Source organism: Hemicordylus capensis, chromosome 5 (genome assembly GCF_027244095.1).
Source record: "Hemicordylus capensis ecotype Gifberg chromosome 5, rHemCap1.1.pri, whole genome shotgun sequence".
Taxonomy (NCBI): Eukaryota; Metazoa; Chordata; class Lepidosauria; order Squamata; family Cordylidae; genus Hemicordylus; species Hemicordylus capensis.
Genome location: NC_069661.1, coordinates 211,947,077 through 211,965,250, shown reverse-complemented (window position 1 = coordinate 211,965,250; position 18,174 = coordinate 211,947,077). Strand labels below are relative to the sequence as shown.

General features: G+C 45.0%; 1 protein-coding gene across 4 annotated transcripts in view; it reads right to left on the bottom strand.

Moving 5' to 3' along the window:
• The window catches only part of ATF7IP (activating transcription factor 7 interacting protein), a 139,629-nt gene that overhangs the window by 59,532 nt on the left and 61,923 nt on the right, over window positions 1–18,174 (bottom strand). For all 4 annotated transcript variants that reach the window (XM_053254286.1, XM_053254288.1, XM_053254285.1 and 1 more), the window contains one exon: window positions 9,888–10,984. In XM_053254286.1, coding sequence (XP_053110261.1) covers window positions 9,888–10,977 — 1,090 coding nt within the window. In that variant the 5' untranslated portion in view covers window positions 10,978–10,984. Of the gene's footprint in view, window positions 1–9,887; window positions 10,985–18,174 lie in introns of those variants that run through there.

Below are 18,174 nucleotides of genomic sequence, written 5' to 3'. Positions count from 1 at the left end.
TTCCTTCAGAGCATACCTGTCCTGGAGCAAGACAGGAAAGGAACTGGGAGGATCTCATACTCCCTTTGCCTTTAGTTAAGGGGGCCAGGCTAGTCACCTGACTGATTTACCTGAAGCCTTCCTGTCTTTTGAGCAAGTAAGAGAGCATAACCCATCATTGGGAACAATGATCTCCTAAACTGTGTGAGAGATGTGCCTTTCTAATTCCAAAGTTCTGGTTTCTTTACATTCAGTAAACTAATTTCAGTAATCACATATTCTGACCATCCTAGAGCTAGTAACAAAACCTAAAGCCCTCATCTCTTATGTTTCAGCTTGGATGCTGCAGACGAACACAACTTAGGAGGGGGAAAAACCCTGTCCTTTCCAAATAGACATTTCCTCCTCTTACTGGGTGGAAATAGGTGATTAAGAGGCAGCCTTCAAAAGCACATTGCTCGATGGTGGTAATCATGTTCTGAGGTAGAAGTTAGCCTCTCGCCAAGTTGTCCAGATTTGTGTTACAAACCCACCCCACTTTCCAATATGTTCAGCAGATGGCAGTCAAAGAAGTGTAGTACTACTAAATGAAGAACAGTACTGTCCCTTCTGCATGGCTGAAAGGTATAACCACTCCCACATTCATTTACAAATAGAATCCTTCCATATCTACCTTTATATGCTATGTTGGAACTAGACATTCAGGATTCAACCAAAGAAGAAAAGTGTAACATAGTCAACAACTGCTGCTGTAGATTCCATTCAATAACTCACGTCAAACTGTTAAACATATTCCTAAAAAGATTCTTTGATGGCGGATAGTAGTGAGAAACTATGTCTCTATTTATCTATGTTAGTTGGGATTGTGTTGTTTTTTTCTGTTAACTGTTGCTAGGAGGGAGTGTAACCAGGTTACTGTTGCTAGTGTGTTGCTAGGGGGTGTGGTCTCAACTGGGTTGTCAAGGTTACTGGAAAGAGAAAAATAGTGACAGGAGGGAGTTACCAATTGGAGGTTTACTGTTGCCCAAAGATGGCCAGGGAGAGCTGGTTGGTGTATGAAAGGGAAAACCTGAAAAGAGAAAAAATATTGAGGTCACCAAGAGGGAAGCCCAGAAGAATGTTATAGGGATGTCATGATTCCCAGGACAGTGTGTCGAGAGCTGATTCCTACTGATAAAGTGTAAATACAGGATGTAACAGATTAACTTCTGGTTATCTGGAAAAAAACAAACTACACTGGACAACTAAGGGGAAAGAGTGAAAAGTAGTAAACTTTGCATATAGAGGGGAAGCTGGCAAGTGGAACTTAACAGGGGAGTGACTGGATCCTCTCAGTGAAGCTACAGTCTTGTCAGCTTATCTGGAAGGCAGCTGGGATACCTTGTAAAAGTGCTCATAATATTCTGCAACTAATATTCTGATAATCACCTTAAATGGCACAATGGGGAAATACTTGACTAACAAGCAAGAGGTTGCCGGTTCGAATCCCCACTGGTACTATATTGGGCAGCAGCGATATAGCAAGATGCTGAAAGGCATCATCTCATACTATGTGGGAGGAGGCAATGGTAAACACCTCCTGTATTCTACCAAAGAAAACCACAGGGCTCTGTGGGCGCCCAGAGTGAAACTGACTTGATGGCTCACTTTACCTTTAATGTTCTGATACAGATTATCTAGACCCATTTCAAACCAGCTTTTGAACTGGCTATGGGGTTGAGACTGCCTTCATCGGCCTGATGGACGCTCTCCAATTGGCTACTGACAGGGGGAGTGTGATTCTGCTGATCTTTTTGGGTCTCTTGGAAGCTTTCGATATCATTGATCATGGTATCCTTCTGGACTACCTGAGGAAGGTGGAATTGGATGGCACTGTTTTACAGCAGTTCCGTTCCTACCTCTTGGTGTTGGTTGGAGATGGTGTTGGTTGGAGACTGCTGCTCTGCAAAGCAAGAGTTGCACAAGGCTCCATACTGTCTCTAACGCTCTTTAACATCTACATGAAACCGCTAGGAGAGATCATCAGGATACTTCGTGCTGGGTGTGATCAATATGCTGATGATACCCACACATCTATTTCTCCATATCAGCTTCAAGAAATGGCATAACTTTCCTAAATGCCAGCCTGGAGGCAGGAATGGGCTAGATGGAGGATAACAAACTGAAGTTGAATCCAAATAAGTCAGAGGTACTAACTCAAGAGATGATTTAGATTTGCCTGCTCTGGAAGGGGTTACACTCCCCCTGAAAAAGCAAGTACGTAGCTTGGGAATGCTCCTGGATCCCAAATGCCCTTTTGTTTCTCTTGTTGAGCAAGTGATCAGGAGCGCTTTTTATCAGCTTTGGCCATTTCCTGAGGTAAATTACCTTAAAATGATAGTGCATATGCGGATGACCTCCAGGCTTGACTACTGTAATATACTCTACGTGGGGCTGCCTTTGTACATAGTTGGGGAAATGCAATTGGTACAGAAAGCAGCAGCCACACTGGTCTCTGGGACAACCCAAAAGGACCACAAAACACAGATCTTAAAAGAACTGTACTGGGTGCAGATATGTTTCCGAGTGAAATACAAAGTGCTGGTTATTACCTATAAAGCCCTTAGCGGCTTGGGTCCAAGGTACTTAATAGAGTGCCTTCTTTCTCATGAACCCTGTCATTTATTAAGATCATCTGGGGAGGTCCAGTTATGTTTGCCACCAGCTAGTTTGGTGGCAATTCAGGACCGGGCCTTCTCTGAGACTGCCCAGGGACTTTGGAATATGCTCCCTGTCAAAATAAGAGTGTCACCATCTCTGGTTGATTTTAGGAAGACCCTCACCTGTTTTATCAGGCTTTTAATTGAAATTCACTATAAAATGTTTTTTATTCTATGAAATTGTTTTGTTTTTACTGTTTTATATTTGCTTTAAATTGTGTACATTACCAAGAGATACATGTATCAGGTGGTATATAAATATAATGAATAAATGAAAAAAATGAAGAAAAAAGTCATTTTGCTTTGCTTAAAGTTATTTATTAATGTCATTTGTATAGTTCCAAGCCACCATGCCCAAACTACTAAGAGAAGTTTTATGTTCAAAAGAGTTATATCATGGTTATATTTGTGGCAGCAAAGAAAAGGTGACTTTGTCACAGATGGATAACCTGTAATTGCATAAAAACAGTACAGATCTTATGCTGGATCATTACAATCTCATAAAATGCTTGTGGGCTGTACCATGACTGGCCAATATAAAGTTGATTATTCTGTAGAACTGTGAGGTTCCTCCTAGGTTCCAGGGGTGGCAGACCATCCTTTCTCGGTGTTGCGGCTGCCAGACACTGAATATTTCCCCACAGCAACCGGGAAGGAAGGAAAAGTGGCTGACATGGCCAGTGGGATGGGGGCTTGGGATAGGGTGGAGGGGCCAGAAGCAGCTGACGAGTTGCAACTGGTCTCACGAGGGCCAGAAGTTTCACAATGTGGGACTGACAGGGCCTTTTTACTGTTTTTACTTGAATCCAATACTACCCCCTCACCCCCCATTCTTTGATGTTAGAAACCAGGGTAGCATCTTAAAAATCAGTCTTCTTCCTTTTGGGTAAATACAGGTATTACCTCTATTTTAACCTCTGAATTTAAGGGGATCATCTTCCATTTGGGTAAATACAGTAGTCCTTCAGTTGACGATGAGAGGCAGCCGGAGGACAAAGAGTGAGGAAGCAGCTCTTCCAGGCAAGCAAGTTGGTAGCCCATGGAAGGAGGCGGTGGGGGGGAGTGCTGCTTAACCACCCTGCTCCCCACCACAAACTCCTTGTCCCTTCTGAGGCCACAAAGGGGACAGTCCCACTGAAGGCCAGTCATAGGAGAAAGGACCCACAAAGCTATCCTGATGAATAAACCAAGAGACAACTTCCATCTTAACATGGTATGTGATTGCAATGAAGCATAAAATGATGTGTAGTGGTGGTGCAATGTAAGCCATTCATTTTCTCTTGACCAAGTTCTCTTGGGATTTGTCCATGATAAAATTGATGAAATGATCAAGTGCACTTAGGAGATTTCATGCCATGGAGAATGTAGCCACTTTAGAACTTTCTTCTATTGATACTCTTAAGGCAATTTTTTGGTGGAAAGGCATGAAGGACAGAAAGTTACTTCTTCAGATACAAGGGAACTTGAAGCAGTAGTCATAGTAATCCATGTGTTCCACTCAATAGGGAATATTGGGCCATCTGGCAGCAGATAGGCTTTAAAGTAAGATTCACACAGCTCTTAAGGCTATAGATTTCCTCACTGACAAGTTTGGTTTCCTGTCTTTCCTTGGCAACAGCTGCTTAGATCCCACTGATTTAGCCTGAGGGGAGTAAGCTTTTGACCCTCCCAGGGTTCAAGCTAAGCAACAACTTCAGGGTTAGTCCTTTAAAAAAATACCACAGGGGAAGGGGAAGGATAGCACCATATGTCATGGTCAAAGGCAAGGGGATTTGGTTCTCTGAGATAATATGTTTGGTATTAATGGGTGACAGGTGAGTGGCTTGTGTTGCATATGTGTGAACATGAAGTAATGGGATGAACGAAGATACAGCAATCCAAATGCCCTGGGACTAGAGAAGTAAGAAATCACTCTGGCCTCTGTCACCAGCCAGAGGAATGTAGTCCGCTAGGAGACTGCACTTCATCCCTGGAAGAAGATCACTGCAAGGGGAAAGCCAGCCTGGCCCCACCCATTCATCACAGAATGTTCAGCTTCCCTCCACCCTGCCAGAATGTACTCTGCTTTAATTGCCAGTTGCCTTGGAACTACAGAAGTGACGTGCTGTCCTCTGCCTTGGACTAAGCGCTGCTGGGTGTTTGTATTATCGATTAGAAGACACCTTGGTGGTTATTTTGATTAGAAGGCAGAGGATAAATCTAAATGCAAACAAATGATGTGAAAGGAAGCGAGGTATGTCAAAGCTCAAGGAAGAGGAAGGAACAGCACAGCTGAGGGCTACAGCTGCTTCCCATTCTTTTCCTCAGCCTTAAGGTCACTACTGAAATATTGGTAGTTTCCCTAAGCCTCACTTGGTGCTGGTTGCCATACTGACAGTCAATAAGGAATTTTATAGTTTATTTGTAGAAGAGCCTGCCAATCTGGCTGGACAATGCAGGGTGGGTCAGTTGGGGGTTAACTGGATCCACCAGCCTGAAGAAAAAGGTTGGAGTGTTCTAACCTTCAAGGACCATTCTCTTAATCAACGATCCTCTGTGAAAAACCACCAATTGTGATTACATGCCATTTGTGTTGGGTGCTAAGAAGGCCCAAGGGATGATTTTAGTGTATTGTCTGTCTGGATCTCTAGCACATACAATTGGATGAGCTAATGGAGGTGGTATCAAACCTAGGGTTAAAGCTTCTATCAGATTAGTATCAGTGATATTATATTATATTGTGTAATGTTCTGACTTTAATAAAGATTTGGAAGAAAATGAAAAAAGAAAGATAAGTATTTCTGGGAGATTTCAACTTCCATGTCCAGGCACTTTGAATGGTTTAGATCAGAATGTCATGACTACCATGGTAATAATGGAACTCCCCTTCTGTACTGATCACTAACAGTTGCAGCTGGGAATGCTCTGAATTTGTTTTGCACAAGCCTGGAATACGATAATATAAAGCAGTCAAGATTATCTGTTTTTGAAAAACAAAATGGATCCAACTATTTCCAGAAGTCTCTAGTGGACTTCTCCACCAATATTTGTTGACAAGATTAATGCTCCTAGGCACCCTCTTCCATACACAATGAGGTAGCCATCTGGTTTATAGAAGAGTACAGACAAATAAACACAGGGATGACAGCTTCAAGTCAAGGGCACTATACTTGGTATTAATCTGATGAAGCATACCACAAAGTACATTTAGCCAATGGAGTAGCAGTGATGGCAGCTCAGAAGTTCTTCATTGCCATCACTGTGTACATAAGTGTCATTCATCTCAACTCTTCCAGATATACAGGCTATGTTATCCTAAGTTCTCTATCCAGAAAGTAAGGTTACCACTAACTTCTAGTGACTTACTAGCCATCTTTATAGGTCAAACTGCTATATATGACATCAAATTTTGGGTGCTATTAGCAATAAGTATCCAAGGCACCTGTTTACCATTTGGTTTTTCTCACTGGAGGATGAGGACAGAGTTAATGGAGAAGCACTGCCCACTTGAAAGAATGGTGCCAAGGGTTAAGGAAATTATCAGTGTCTCTCCTTGGGGGAGATATGTATGAGCAGCCTTAAAAGAAGCAGAGTTCATTACGGCTAAATAAGCCAACTTTAAATTGCTTGATCATCTTGATCTAGAGTCTCCAATTTACCTTTTTGGTCAAAATTACCAACCAGGAAGCAGTGGTATAGTCACAGGCATTCTTGGAAGAAATCAAGTTTTCCAATCTCATGTCATTTAGGTACAGACAACCAGTAGGGATGTGCACGGAACAGTGCAGGGGAAGGGGGCACTTACCCCTCACCCCTGCTGGCACTCGGTGTCAGTAAAAGCCTTCTGGGCAGTGTACCTCCCTGCCGCCCCTTCCGCCTTTTCAGCTAGAAGTGGCTGGAAGTACTAGGCGTGCGCCCAGTGTTCAGGGAGGTACACTGCCACCCCAAAGGCTTTTACCGACACCCAGAGCCAGGGGTGGGGGAAGGGTAAGTGCACCCTCCCCTGCCTTTGAACTTCAACCCACCCACCCACCCACCCACCCCATGTTCCAACCTGTTCGGAGGCCCATAAAAGGGCCTCCAAACAGGTTCGTGCACATCCTTAACTACCAGTATCATTTTAATTGTAGTAGTAGGCAATATGCATTAGGAGATCAGGGTCCTGTTCATTCTTTTAATTAATCTCAGCAGATCTTGATATATAGACCACTAGATTATTCTGGGCCATCTGGAAGGGTTCAGAGACTTGTAGCACTCTGGTGGCCTACTCCTGGCTGACTATGTTGTTTCAGAAGATATGAGACTTTGTCCTACATTGCTCAAGAAACCAAGCCTGTCCCTAACATACATAAAGGCAGAGGGGGGAAGGTATCTAGAGCATATATTGGCTGTGAACTCATCTGTATATTGCTGACACCCAGATTTTTCATTCCCGGCGCACTTAAAACCAGAAAAATCACAGTTAAACTATTAATGGTGATTGGCCAGCCCCATGTGCTCAAACAGAGTGTGTTGTGACAACCCAGAATTTCCAGGCAATCCCGGTCAAATCACTGTATTTAAAAAGGATTTAACCAGGATCACCTGGTTAGTGATTCCAGTTAAATGCTGGTTAAGTATAGCGATTTAACCAGAATTGCACAGAAATTCTGAGTTCTCACAACACACTCCACAGGAATGACTAGCAAACTGCAGTTAACTGCAGTTAACTATGGAGAGGAGAGCTAGTCTTGTGGTAGCAAGCATGACTTGTCCCCTTAGCTAAGCAGGGTCTGCCCTGATTGCATATGAATGGGAGACTAGATGTGTGAGCACTGCAAGATATTCCCCTCAGAGGATGAAGCCACTCTGGGAAGAGCAGAAGGTTTCAAGTTCCCTCCCTGGCTTCTCCAAGATAGGGCTGAGAGAGATTCCTGCCTGCAACCTTGGAGAAGCCGCTGCCAGTCTGTGAAGACAATACTGAGCTAGATAGACCAATGGTCTGACTCAGTATATGGCAGTTTCCTAGGTTCCTAACTCTTTAACCACGATTGATCTGGTCATGATAACGTAGCCTCTAGGCCTGAGCTTTCAGGAATCTCGGAAGCACTGATAGAGCCATTCCCTCCCCCACATTGCACGGAGGCAGCCGATTCCGGGGCAATTGTCCCAGGTAGCACAGTGGTTGGAGATTTTTTAAATTCCTGGCCCAGGAGGCTGGGCAGCTGCAGGGAATGTTGGGAAGGTTAGTTGGGAGGGTTGGAGACATGCAGGGGAGGCTGGGAAAGAGTGGGGGGGGGTGCCTGAGAAGAACTACAGTCCCCAAGCATCCCCACACACTTTTCTAGCCTCCCCTGTATGTCTCCCTGCCTTCCCAGAAATTCCCTTCACTTGCCCAGCCAGCCTCCGTGCTGGATCAGAAATTAAAGAACTTCCCAACCACCATACTACCTGGGGCAATTGCCCCAGGATTGGTTGCCTCCGCGTGGTGGGGAGAGAAGGAAATGGCCCTATCAGGACTTTTGGAATCCCCGAAAGCCCAGACCTAGAGGCCTCTGCTAATCTTGAAGCAGCTGTCTCCATCATGAACCACTGTCTGAACTTGAATGGACTGAGTGAAGGTACATGGTCAATCTAAATCCACACGGATTTATGATGGGTGTTCATCTTGATCCAGGGAGACAAGATGTTTTCAAACCCCCTAACAAATTAGGTTTTCAACTTGAGTGTGTTCCTGGAATCCAGTTTTGCTACATAAGTTTCAGAAGGTTGCTATGGACCGAAAGTACTGTACACCAGTTCTAATATGATACCATAGATTCTTCCTGGAGAACAAGCAATCTGGCCACTGTCATCCATACCCTAGTAGCAAGAACTGACTAGAATTCAGCTATGGGACATCAGTGGCTCACTGGTGTTTGGACTTGGATGTGCCCACATTACCCGCAAGCTGCAGCTGGGAAAGGAATGGCCAAGAAGGCTGTACAGACAGATGGGGTTGAGACAGATTGCTAGGGAGGAGCCTGGGCTGAGCAGGATGCACAGGAGAAGCAGATGGGTGGAAAGAACCAGGAGCTCTTGTGGGAGGTCAACTTCATGCTGGGCCGAGGCTTGCAAGTCCTACAGGAATTGTGGCCAGGCACTTAAAGCTGGAGCTGATGACGGAAGAAGGAAGCAGCGGAAGGTAGGAGAGCCCGAGGAGTAAACTGTGCCCCAAAGGAGTAAACACCCGTAGAGGAGTTGAAGGCAGGCAGCTGAAGGATATGAAAATAAAAAGGTGGATATGAACCCCCCCACCCCGCTACCCTGAAGAACTTCTTCCAGATCTGAAGCCAGGAAGCTGAGGTCCTCTCTGAACTGGGATCTAGGAAAGCAAGTGATGAAAAAGAACACAATACCTGCCTTTTCTTGCCTGCCAGATGGTTTCAAGAGTTATTTAAGATGTTAGTGAGGACTGTAAGTGTCCAGCTGTTGCAGTGAATGCCCTCCTCAACATACAAATAAGACAAGAATGCATACAAAAGTGTTTCAGAGAACATAATGAGGCAAGGTTTAGTAGTATTTGGAATCTCCAGTTTTCTATTGTTTAAAGGATGTTTCTGAAGAACTTCATGCAAAAAAGAATGAATTAAATATGTCAATTCCCTCCTTCTGCAAATGTATCTAGTCTATGCTTTGCATATTCCTTTTTCATGTAGAAAATCAGGACGATATTAATACAGCTCACTGCATTTGCTGAACATTATCCATGTAATCTGGCTGTGCAGTCTGGCAGCAACATGGCTCTAGAGTAAGAGAGTTGGTTGTCTGAGCATAGATCAGTCTATTCATTCTGTGCTCATTTTAATTACATTTTTAACATTTAGGCTGAATGTGGCATTCCACCATAAAAACACAGAATACGGTTAACATTTATATTATATTAATTTATCATTGTTAAACTGTTCATTTCATTATTCCATGGCAACAGTCACTTTTTATATTTTATAATTAGCACTCTATATAGATATAGAGAGGAGATAATGCTTTACGGTTGCACAACAAATATTCTACTGGTCAACTGACCAAAGTATTTTTGAATTTTTATTGCACCAAACTCCCATAACATACCAGTATTCCCACGCATACATTTGAAGGCTGACATACAGTTTGTTACATCTCTAACTATTTTACTAATGGCATGCATCTACATTCAACCCAAAATTGTGAAGAACCACCAATTAAAAAAATTAAGTAAGAAGTACTACTAACCTGAAGGACTTGCATCGTTTTGCATTTCCACTTCAGCTTCTTTGTCACAACAGAGTTCCTCTTCATCAGAAAGTACCAAGAAAGCTTCTTTGGGCAAACTCTCACTGCTTTCATGCTTGGATGGAGAACCTAAGTTGTTTTCCACTTTATCTTCTGCATCTAGGTTAGGATTTTCCACAGGAAGCAAGATGGATTTGGAGAAACAGCTTAATTCATCTTCTGCTGGAGCCAGCTTTTCTAAAATAGGAATAATTTCATCTGTTTCCATGGTGGCTGCACTTTCCAAGGTACTCTCTACCGGTTCATCCTCCAGTGCTTTTTGAGGGCTACTTTCTAGAAGAGCTGCAGATTGGACATCTTCATCTTTTGGATCCTGGTTGGTATCCATACTGCTAGATATTGCTTCCTCACCAATGTTATTTACAACAGCCTCCTCAGCACTTTTTTCTTCTTCCATAGGCATATTAGGAGTCAGAGCTAGCTCATTTGTTTCTACTGGCTCTACTGAGCAGTCAACATTACAGCTCACTTTAGTTTCATCTTCAGATTGATTTGGTGTGACTTTCTGGTCCAAATTATCTTTTATACAAGTGTCTTCACAGTCCAAACCATCTTTTATACTGACCTCTTCCTGGAAGTCATTATCTTCATTACCGTCAAGCACCTGATTTTCAGGATCAGGGTCTGAAGTACTACTAGCATTCTCATGATCCTGCTCAGGAGTAATGTTCTCAGGTGACACAGCTTCAAGTTTAGGAGTCAGGTCACTGACCTGGTTCTCGTTGACATGCGGGACATGCAGACTTTTGGCATCAGCAGTTTCTTCAGTGTCCATTTTACCTTCTTCAGAGTCAAGGCATATATCCTCTATACCATTCACTTCTTTCTCCTCTGTGCAGTCTGGGCTGATTAAAGGGGAATTGAGATCTGAATCTCCGTTTTCATGTTTCCCATTTAGCAACTTAACATCAGTGGTCTTCAAAAGTTCCTCCTTCACCTTATACACACTCTCAAGTTGTTGTCGATCACTTGCTCTCATGGTCTTGCGGGCTTTAAATACTTTTTTCTGAGGCTCTTCATTGCTTTCCATCTTGAACCTGAAAAAAGAACATTTTTTTAAAAAACAAAGGATAACATGGATTTCACACACTATTCACCACCTGAGTCAATGTTTCCAAAGTGACCTTGAAACAAAAACATGCCAAACATTACATGCAAGTAAATGGGGAAACCTTCATTCAGTTAAACATTTCCAAATCAGAACTGGCCACTAAAGCACAACTATGTTGCCAACTTACGTAAATACATCTTTATTAAGTGGGAATGTTTAAGTGTGTGTTTTAATAGATTAAACAGAAATTGTTATGCAAACAAAACTCATAGCAAGAAATGTATCCTAGAATGTAAGGAATAGGCAACTCAAGTTCTGTAAACTAGTCTGCCAAAGCTTCTTGCACAGCCACCACATGACACCTTATTCTTAGAATGGTAGTTCCAAGATAAATGAGGGACCTTTTCTGCTTCCTTAACAGGCCTTCTGTTGCTTATTCCCACGCTTAATGCTTTCTCTGCTCCTCACTTTCCTCATACAATCATATTATTGCTTTACTATATAAGTGTCCAATAGCTGCAGTCCCTTCAGACTGTGAAATGTTCTGCATAGTATATGAATTACAGTAGAGTACAATCAAAATTTGGCAGGACTTTAATACATACAATTTAATTTTAGGAATGACATCTTTTGAATATTTTATTGCATTTAAAGATTACCATAGAATGAAGGACAGATATAAATAGATAATAAAACCATTTAGGTGATATGCCTCATATAGATAGATAGGATATAGATTATCTCAGGTGATATGAATACAATTTGAAGTAAACTGATGTCATCCTAATCCTAATTTTAATGTGAACTGAATTCACTCTCTTTATTGAATTAATTAATTAACTGATTGATTAAAGCGTGTGAATTCAGTTCACATTAAAATTAGGATTAGGATGACATCAGTTTACTTCAAATTGTATTCATATCACCCAATCTGTATTCATATCATCCTAATTTTAATGTGAACTGAATTCACACTCTGTTCAACAATCTTGAATGAATTTTTAAAAGAGCCCAATAGGGACTTTGCATCAAAACAAAAATGACTGCTTAGATGAGGAAAGAATATTGAAGTACACAACCACCTCCCCACAGGATAGAAACACTGCTAGTCAAATACAATGCAAGAGCTGCATTTCTTGTTTCACTTCAGAATAACCACAAAGCTAAAGAGATCTAGAGGTAGATGCTCAAAGCCATGCAAAACAGAGTAGTTAGCCCCAAACCCATAATGAATGTTCTTCTGTTCAATATCCATTGAATCCATAAGTAAATGGGTTCTGCGCCTGCGCAGGCACCTCGCGGGCCGACTAAGTAGCTCCTCGTGACACCCAACCGTCCTCTCGTGCTCTTAGTGCCCTTTATATTGAACGGCTGGGCGTCCTCATCAGTTTTTGTGCAGACTGCCCATAACATACAATCTGCTACGTTGTAGCCTCACTTCTGCAGTGGGGATGGTTTCCGGGTGGGTCTTATGGATTCAACGAATCACTACCAGATCACCTGTTACAGGTAAGCAACCTGTTTATCTGGATCGTGATCTGTTGAGCCCATAAGTAAATGGGTGATTAGTCAGCTACCCAGCAAGGAGGCGGGTGCAGAAGGACGTCCCTCACGGTAGCACCCTTTTCAATACACTCCACCCATAATCAGCCTGACGCGTCATGCGCAGGTAAACCGCATGATGTCTGATGAATGGCTGCTGCGTTGACCACGTCGCAGCCATGCAGATGTCATCCATCTTGATCCCTGAGAGATGAGCCACTGACGTCGAGTACGCCCTGGTAGAATGGGCCCTAATCGTCCTGGGGGGTGTAACCCCCTGCTGCTTATATGCCAGCAGAATCAGTTCAACCAGCCAATGAGCTATGTGCTGATGGGACACTGGCTGCCCCTTGTGCTTGCCCTTGTAAGCTACAAATAGCCGATTTGACTTTTTGATTTCTCTTGTCCCTTTCAGATAGTATAGCACAGCTCTACGCACATCCAATGAATGCAGCGCCCTTTCCAGTGCCGACTGTGGGTCTTTGAAAAAGGTAGCCAATACTATTTCCTGATTAAGGTGGAATTCAGTGATAACTTTCGGGCGGAAGCAGGGGTCCAGTCTCATCACGACCTTGTGCGGGTAGAACTGGGTGTACGGTTTATCCACCCTCAGCGCCGTCAATTCTCCCACACGCTTCGCTGTAGTGATCGCAATTAAAAAGGCTGTCTTAAGTGTCAGTAAGCGGAGGTCAGCTGAATGTAGAGGCTCAAAAGGACCTTCTGTCAAAGCAGAGAGAACCAATGAAAGACTCCACTGTTCTAATGGCTTTTTTAGTGGAGGGTACAAGTTATTTAGTCCCTTCATGAACCTCTTACACTCTGGATGGGTAAAAAGCCTATTCTCCAAGCTGTTAATCGCAGTGTCTGGATCTCTGGATGCAGTATCCGACCTCCCTCTCTTTGTAGAAGGTCCGGCACGTCTGGAAACATGTAGTAGTTCCCCTCTGACAGCCGAAGTAGCGGCGCAAACCACGGCTGGCGTGGCCACCATGGGGCTAGAAGTATGCAAGTCGCCCTGTCCCTCAGGATCTGAGCTAACACCTGAATGAGAAGTGGCAGTGGCGGAAACAGGTATAGGAGCCCCCTGCTCCAGTCGTGTTGAAACGCGTCTCCCAGAGACCCCACACACACGCCTGCTCATGAGCAATATCTTCTGCACTTCCTGTTGGCTGCCGTGGCAAACACATCCACTGTCGGTGCGCCCCACCAACTGAAGAGAAGATTGATACACTCTCATTTGATCTCCCATTCGTGCTTCTGGCCTATCTGGCTGCTTCGACTGAGAGCATCGGCAAGGTGATTATCCACACCTCGAATGTGTAGTGCAAGTGGATACATGATGTGCATAATGCACCAATCCCACAATCTCAGGGACAAGGCACAAAGCATGGGGGAGACCGTCCCCCATTGTTTGTTTATGTATGCGATTGCCGTTGTATTGTCCAGATGGATCTGAACTACCGCCCCTTTCAGCTGTGGCTCAAAGGCCCTTAACACCAGAAAGGCTGCTAAGAGCTCCAGAGCTTGCTGGGGCGTCCACTGACCTTGTATGCAGTATGGGCCGCAATGTGCTCCCCACCCTAGCAGGGAAGTATCTGTCGTGACCCATGCCGTCGGAATTAAAGGCTTGAACGGAACTCCCTGCAACAGATTCGCCTCTGACATCCACCAACGCAGGGAAGTCAGTACGGCTCTGGGAAGCTGTAAAAACATTTTCTGGCTGTCTACGTTGGGGCAAAAGTGCCCCAGGTACCACCTTTGCAGGGGACGCATCCGAAGCCGCGTGTACCGGACAGTCGTGTTGCAAGATGCCATCAAACCTAACAGCCTTTGAACTTCCCTTGCCTTTTGTCTGGGGTTGCATGTGAACCGGTGCGCCAAGGCCTTGATCTGGCAACACCTTTCCTTTGGCAAGTACGCTCTCCACTGCTCCAAGTTGAGGGTGGCCCCTATGAAACTCAGTCGTTTCCTTGGTGTTAAATTTGTCTTCTTCCAGTTGACATTGACTCCTAAATCTTGGAGAAGACGCTGCATCATCTGGATTTGAGTACCAAGCAGTTCCTTGTCCTTGCTCACCAGGAGCCAGACTAAATACGGATAAACAATCAAGCCCTGTGTTCGAAGGTAAGCCACTACCACTGCAACGACCTTGGTGCATACGCTTGGGGCTGCTGAAAGGCCGAAAGGCAGGACCGCATACTGGTATATCGCCTCTCCCACTGTAAATCTGAGGTATCTCCGGTGGTTCTCCTGGATGCCCACATGGAAGTATGCATCCTTTAGATCTAACATCGCCGCCCATTCCTCCTGGTCCAGGAAGGGGATAATTTCCTGCAACGTTGTCATCCTGAACTTCCGAGCCCAGACAAAGTCGTTGAGACCCCTCAAGTCCATGATTGCCCGGATACCCCCATCCCGCTTGGGTATCTGAAAGTAGCGGGAGTAGAATCCGGACAACCTTTTTGCCCACAGCACTGGAACAATCGCTTCCTTTTCCAACAACACCTGAATCTTCTCCTCCAATACCGGTGTCGCCTTGGTAAACTTCAGGCCTGAGAATGGAGGCAGAGCTGTGAACTCGATCGCATAACCAGTCTGTATTATTCTCAGCACCCATTGGTCCGATGTTATATTGTGCCATGCTTGGGCATGGCTTGCCAGTCTGATGGTCGAGCCGGCAACTACAGGGCCGGTGACAGTGGTCCTGGAAATTGTTCGTGTATGCAGTGGGCTGACAGAACAATAAAAAAGACTGCTTAGAGGCGTCCTTATTGGGACGATTGTTCTGGTTCTTGTGCTTGTTGTTGCTATTAAACCCCTTTGACCGCTGGTAGGGTCTATTCTGTCGTTTAAAATCCCTCTTGTCTTGGAAACGGTACGGTCTCTGGCGTGTATAATTATGGCTACAGGAGCTCGTTGCTGAGGTAGTAACCATGAAGGTTTTCGCCGTAAATTTAGACTTCTTCAATGTCTCCATAGTTGCATCAGTGCTTTCATGGAACAGTCTCTTCCCATCAAAAGCAAGGTTCTCTACGCGGTCCTTCATATCTGGTTGAAGAGAAGTAGCACGTAACCACGCATAGCGACGCATGGTGACAGCAGTTACCATGGCCCTAGACTCAGTCTCTGCTAGATGTTTAAAAGCACTAAGCTGCTGCCTTGTGACAGATGTAGTTCTGTCATAAACTTCATTGAGCTTATCCTGCAGCTCCTCAGGAGTCACTGAAGTAGAATCCTGTAACAAATTATCCCTTTTATAATTTATCCCAAGTTATCACTTTTATAGGTGAGTATAACGTGCCATGCACGCAGCGTAATTGGCAATGCGTATAGCTAGGCTCGAGATGGTGTACAGTTTACGCCCCAGTACATCAATCTTTCTGCCTTCCTTGTCCGCAGGTGTCGTGTGCCAGCGGCCACCCTTAGATGTTGACGCACAATCGACCACCATGGAGTTTGGATCTGGATGATGTAAAAGGTAGGCGTTGTCTTCCTCTTGAACCCTGTACAGGTTCTCCAGTCATTTTGATGTAGGGTTTGAAGATTGTATGGTATCCCAAGCTGACTTGGCCGCCTTTGCAATAGCCGGGATCATTGGCAACGAGACAGGATGCGATGTCTTAGATTGAAGCATCATATTATATACAGGGTCAGCGACCTCTGTCTCAGGTTGTTTCAAGTCCATTCCCAATGCCTCTGCTATCTCCCATATTAATGAATGGTAAGCCTTTAGTTCCTCTGTAGGGGATCTGGACAGGCGCGGCGGAACATCAGATGGGGGATCCGACTGATGGCTTGCCTGATCAGAGGCTGAGTCGCCCGACTCAGAATACTCCCGCTGTACCGGTCCGGGAGACGAATCCCGCATTGGAGGGCTTGGTGGCGGGGTAGATTTCCTCTTCCGCTTCCCACCTGGCTTCTCCCGTGTTGGCACCAGAATCTGAGTCTGACAAGAAGCGGAGGCTTGAAGCATAGGCTGCTGGGGATGAACAACCTGGGGTGGCTGGAGCAGCAACGCCGGTTGTAGTGGCATCGCAGCGCTCCCTGAGGGAGGTCCCATGGTACGATGTTGTTGAGGGTCAGGCTGCAGCACCTTCCATCTCAAATATTCTGCATAGTCATGAGGCAGGGAGTGCCGAAAGCCACAAGAATGAGTTGGCTGATTAGTAGCTTGGCACACACCTGCATTATAATTAGACGGGCCAGCTATCGGAGACACCACCGCCAAAGGCGATTGCAGCAAATTTCCAACTGCACCCCTTGGGGAGAGAGATGGTGTCTTAGGCAGGGGGATGGGGGATCCCCATCCTCCTGTTCCTCGTCCAGACCAGTGCTTAAGAAACCCCGGAAGGTGGACTCAGAGGGGGTGCTTGATGCTGATTCCAGCAAATCCTGAAGAGCAGAAGTAGCACTTCGGTCCAAATGTTGACAATCCACCCTCCTTGCTTGCAGTGGAGTGGATGGCGACTGCTGAGGGGTAGGTGCCGGCGACAGAGATAGACGTCGCTGTGTTGGAGGTCTCTCCACCTGCACCAAAAGTTGCTCTATTGATATCGACGAACGCGCGGGCACCGTGTGCTCCGACACTGAAAACTCCTGTTGGTTCAGAGCAGCAGCAGACGTTGAAATCGAGCTCGCCCCACCAGCCTCTGCATTCCAATCCGTCTCTGATCCCTGTGCCGAGGAGCGCGAGGGCGTTCCACACCTCCGTTCACTCTGGCCATCGCTCTCAGCGCTCCGGCCATTCCTCTCAGCTTCTCGACGGCGCTTTTTCTCTATGCGCTGCAGTTCCTTTGAAGAGACTTCCAGAGGTCTCTTGAAGGTCTCACCTGCCGACATGGTTTTAGACCATTTAAGTGCAGCTCCGTGTTTCCCCGACCCCGAAGGCGGTGTCAATGTCAAAGGGACACCAGGGCGATGAGTCGGGGGCGCAGCGCTTCATCATATAGAGCAGCTCGAAGGCGCAATGCTCTATTCATCCTTGTCTGCTTCGAAAAAGCACAACAGATTTTACATGCTGCCGTGTTGTGCTCTTCACCAAGGCACAGTAAGCAGGCATCATGGTTCGCGCGGCACTTTACACAGCACTTAAAAGTTGTCTTAGTCTCCATTCTTTACGCGATCTCCGTTAAACAATCCGAGTCCCGTTATTGGGCAGCAGTGATATAGGAAGATGAAAGAAGAAAGGCATCATCTCATATGGCGTGGGAGATGGCAATGGTAAACCCCTCCTGTATTCTACCAAAAAACCCCACATGGCTCTGTGGTCACCAGGAGTAAACACTAATTCGACGGCACAATTTCAAATTATGTATAGACTGTCAACCAATCAGATGGACCTTTACTCGCCATGTCATACTGAAAGTGTTTCACACAAAAACTGCTAGCCTTGCTTCTGGAATGTTCTAAACACTAAATCTTCCAGTAAGTGATCTTGCTTAGTATCCCTGTTTGCAAATAGGGAGAGACAAACAGATTTTTTTAAAATTTCAAGAGATAGGTGAGCTGCATCATCACAAGTTTAGAATTATGCTCAAATCATTAATTCTATTTAATTGTAAGCAGACTTGTTCTAATTCTTATAGCAACTTATTAGTATGCACATCTATTCAGCAAATAAGCAAGTTTCTCTCT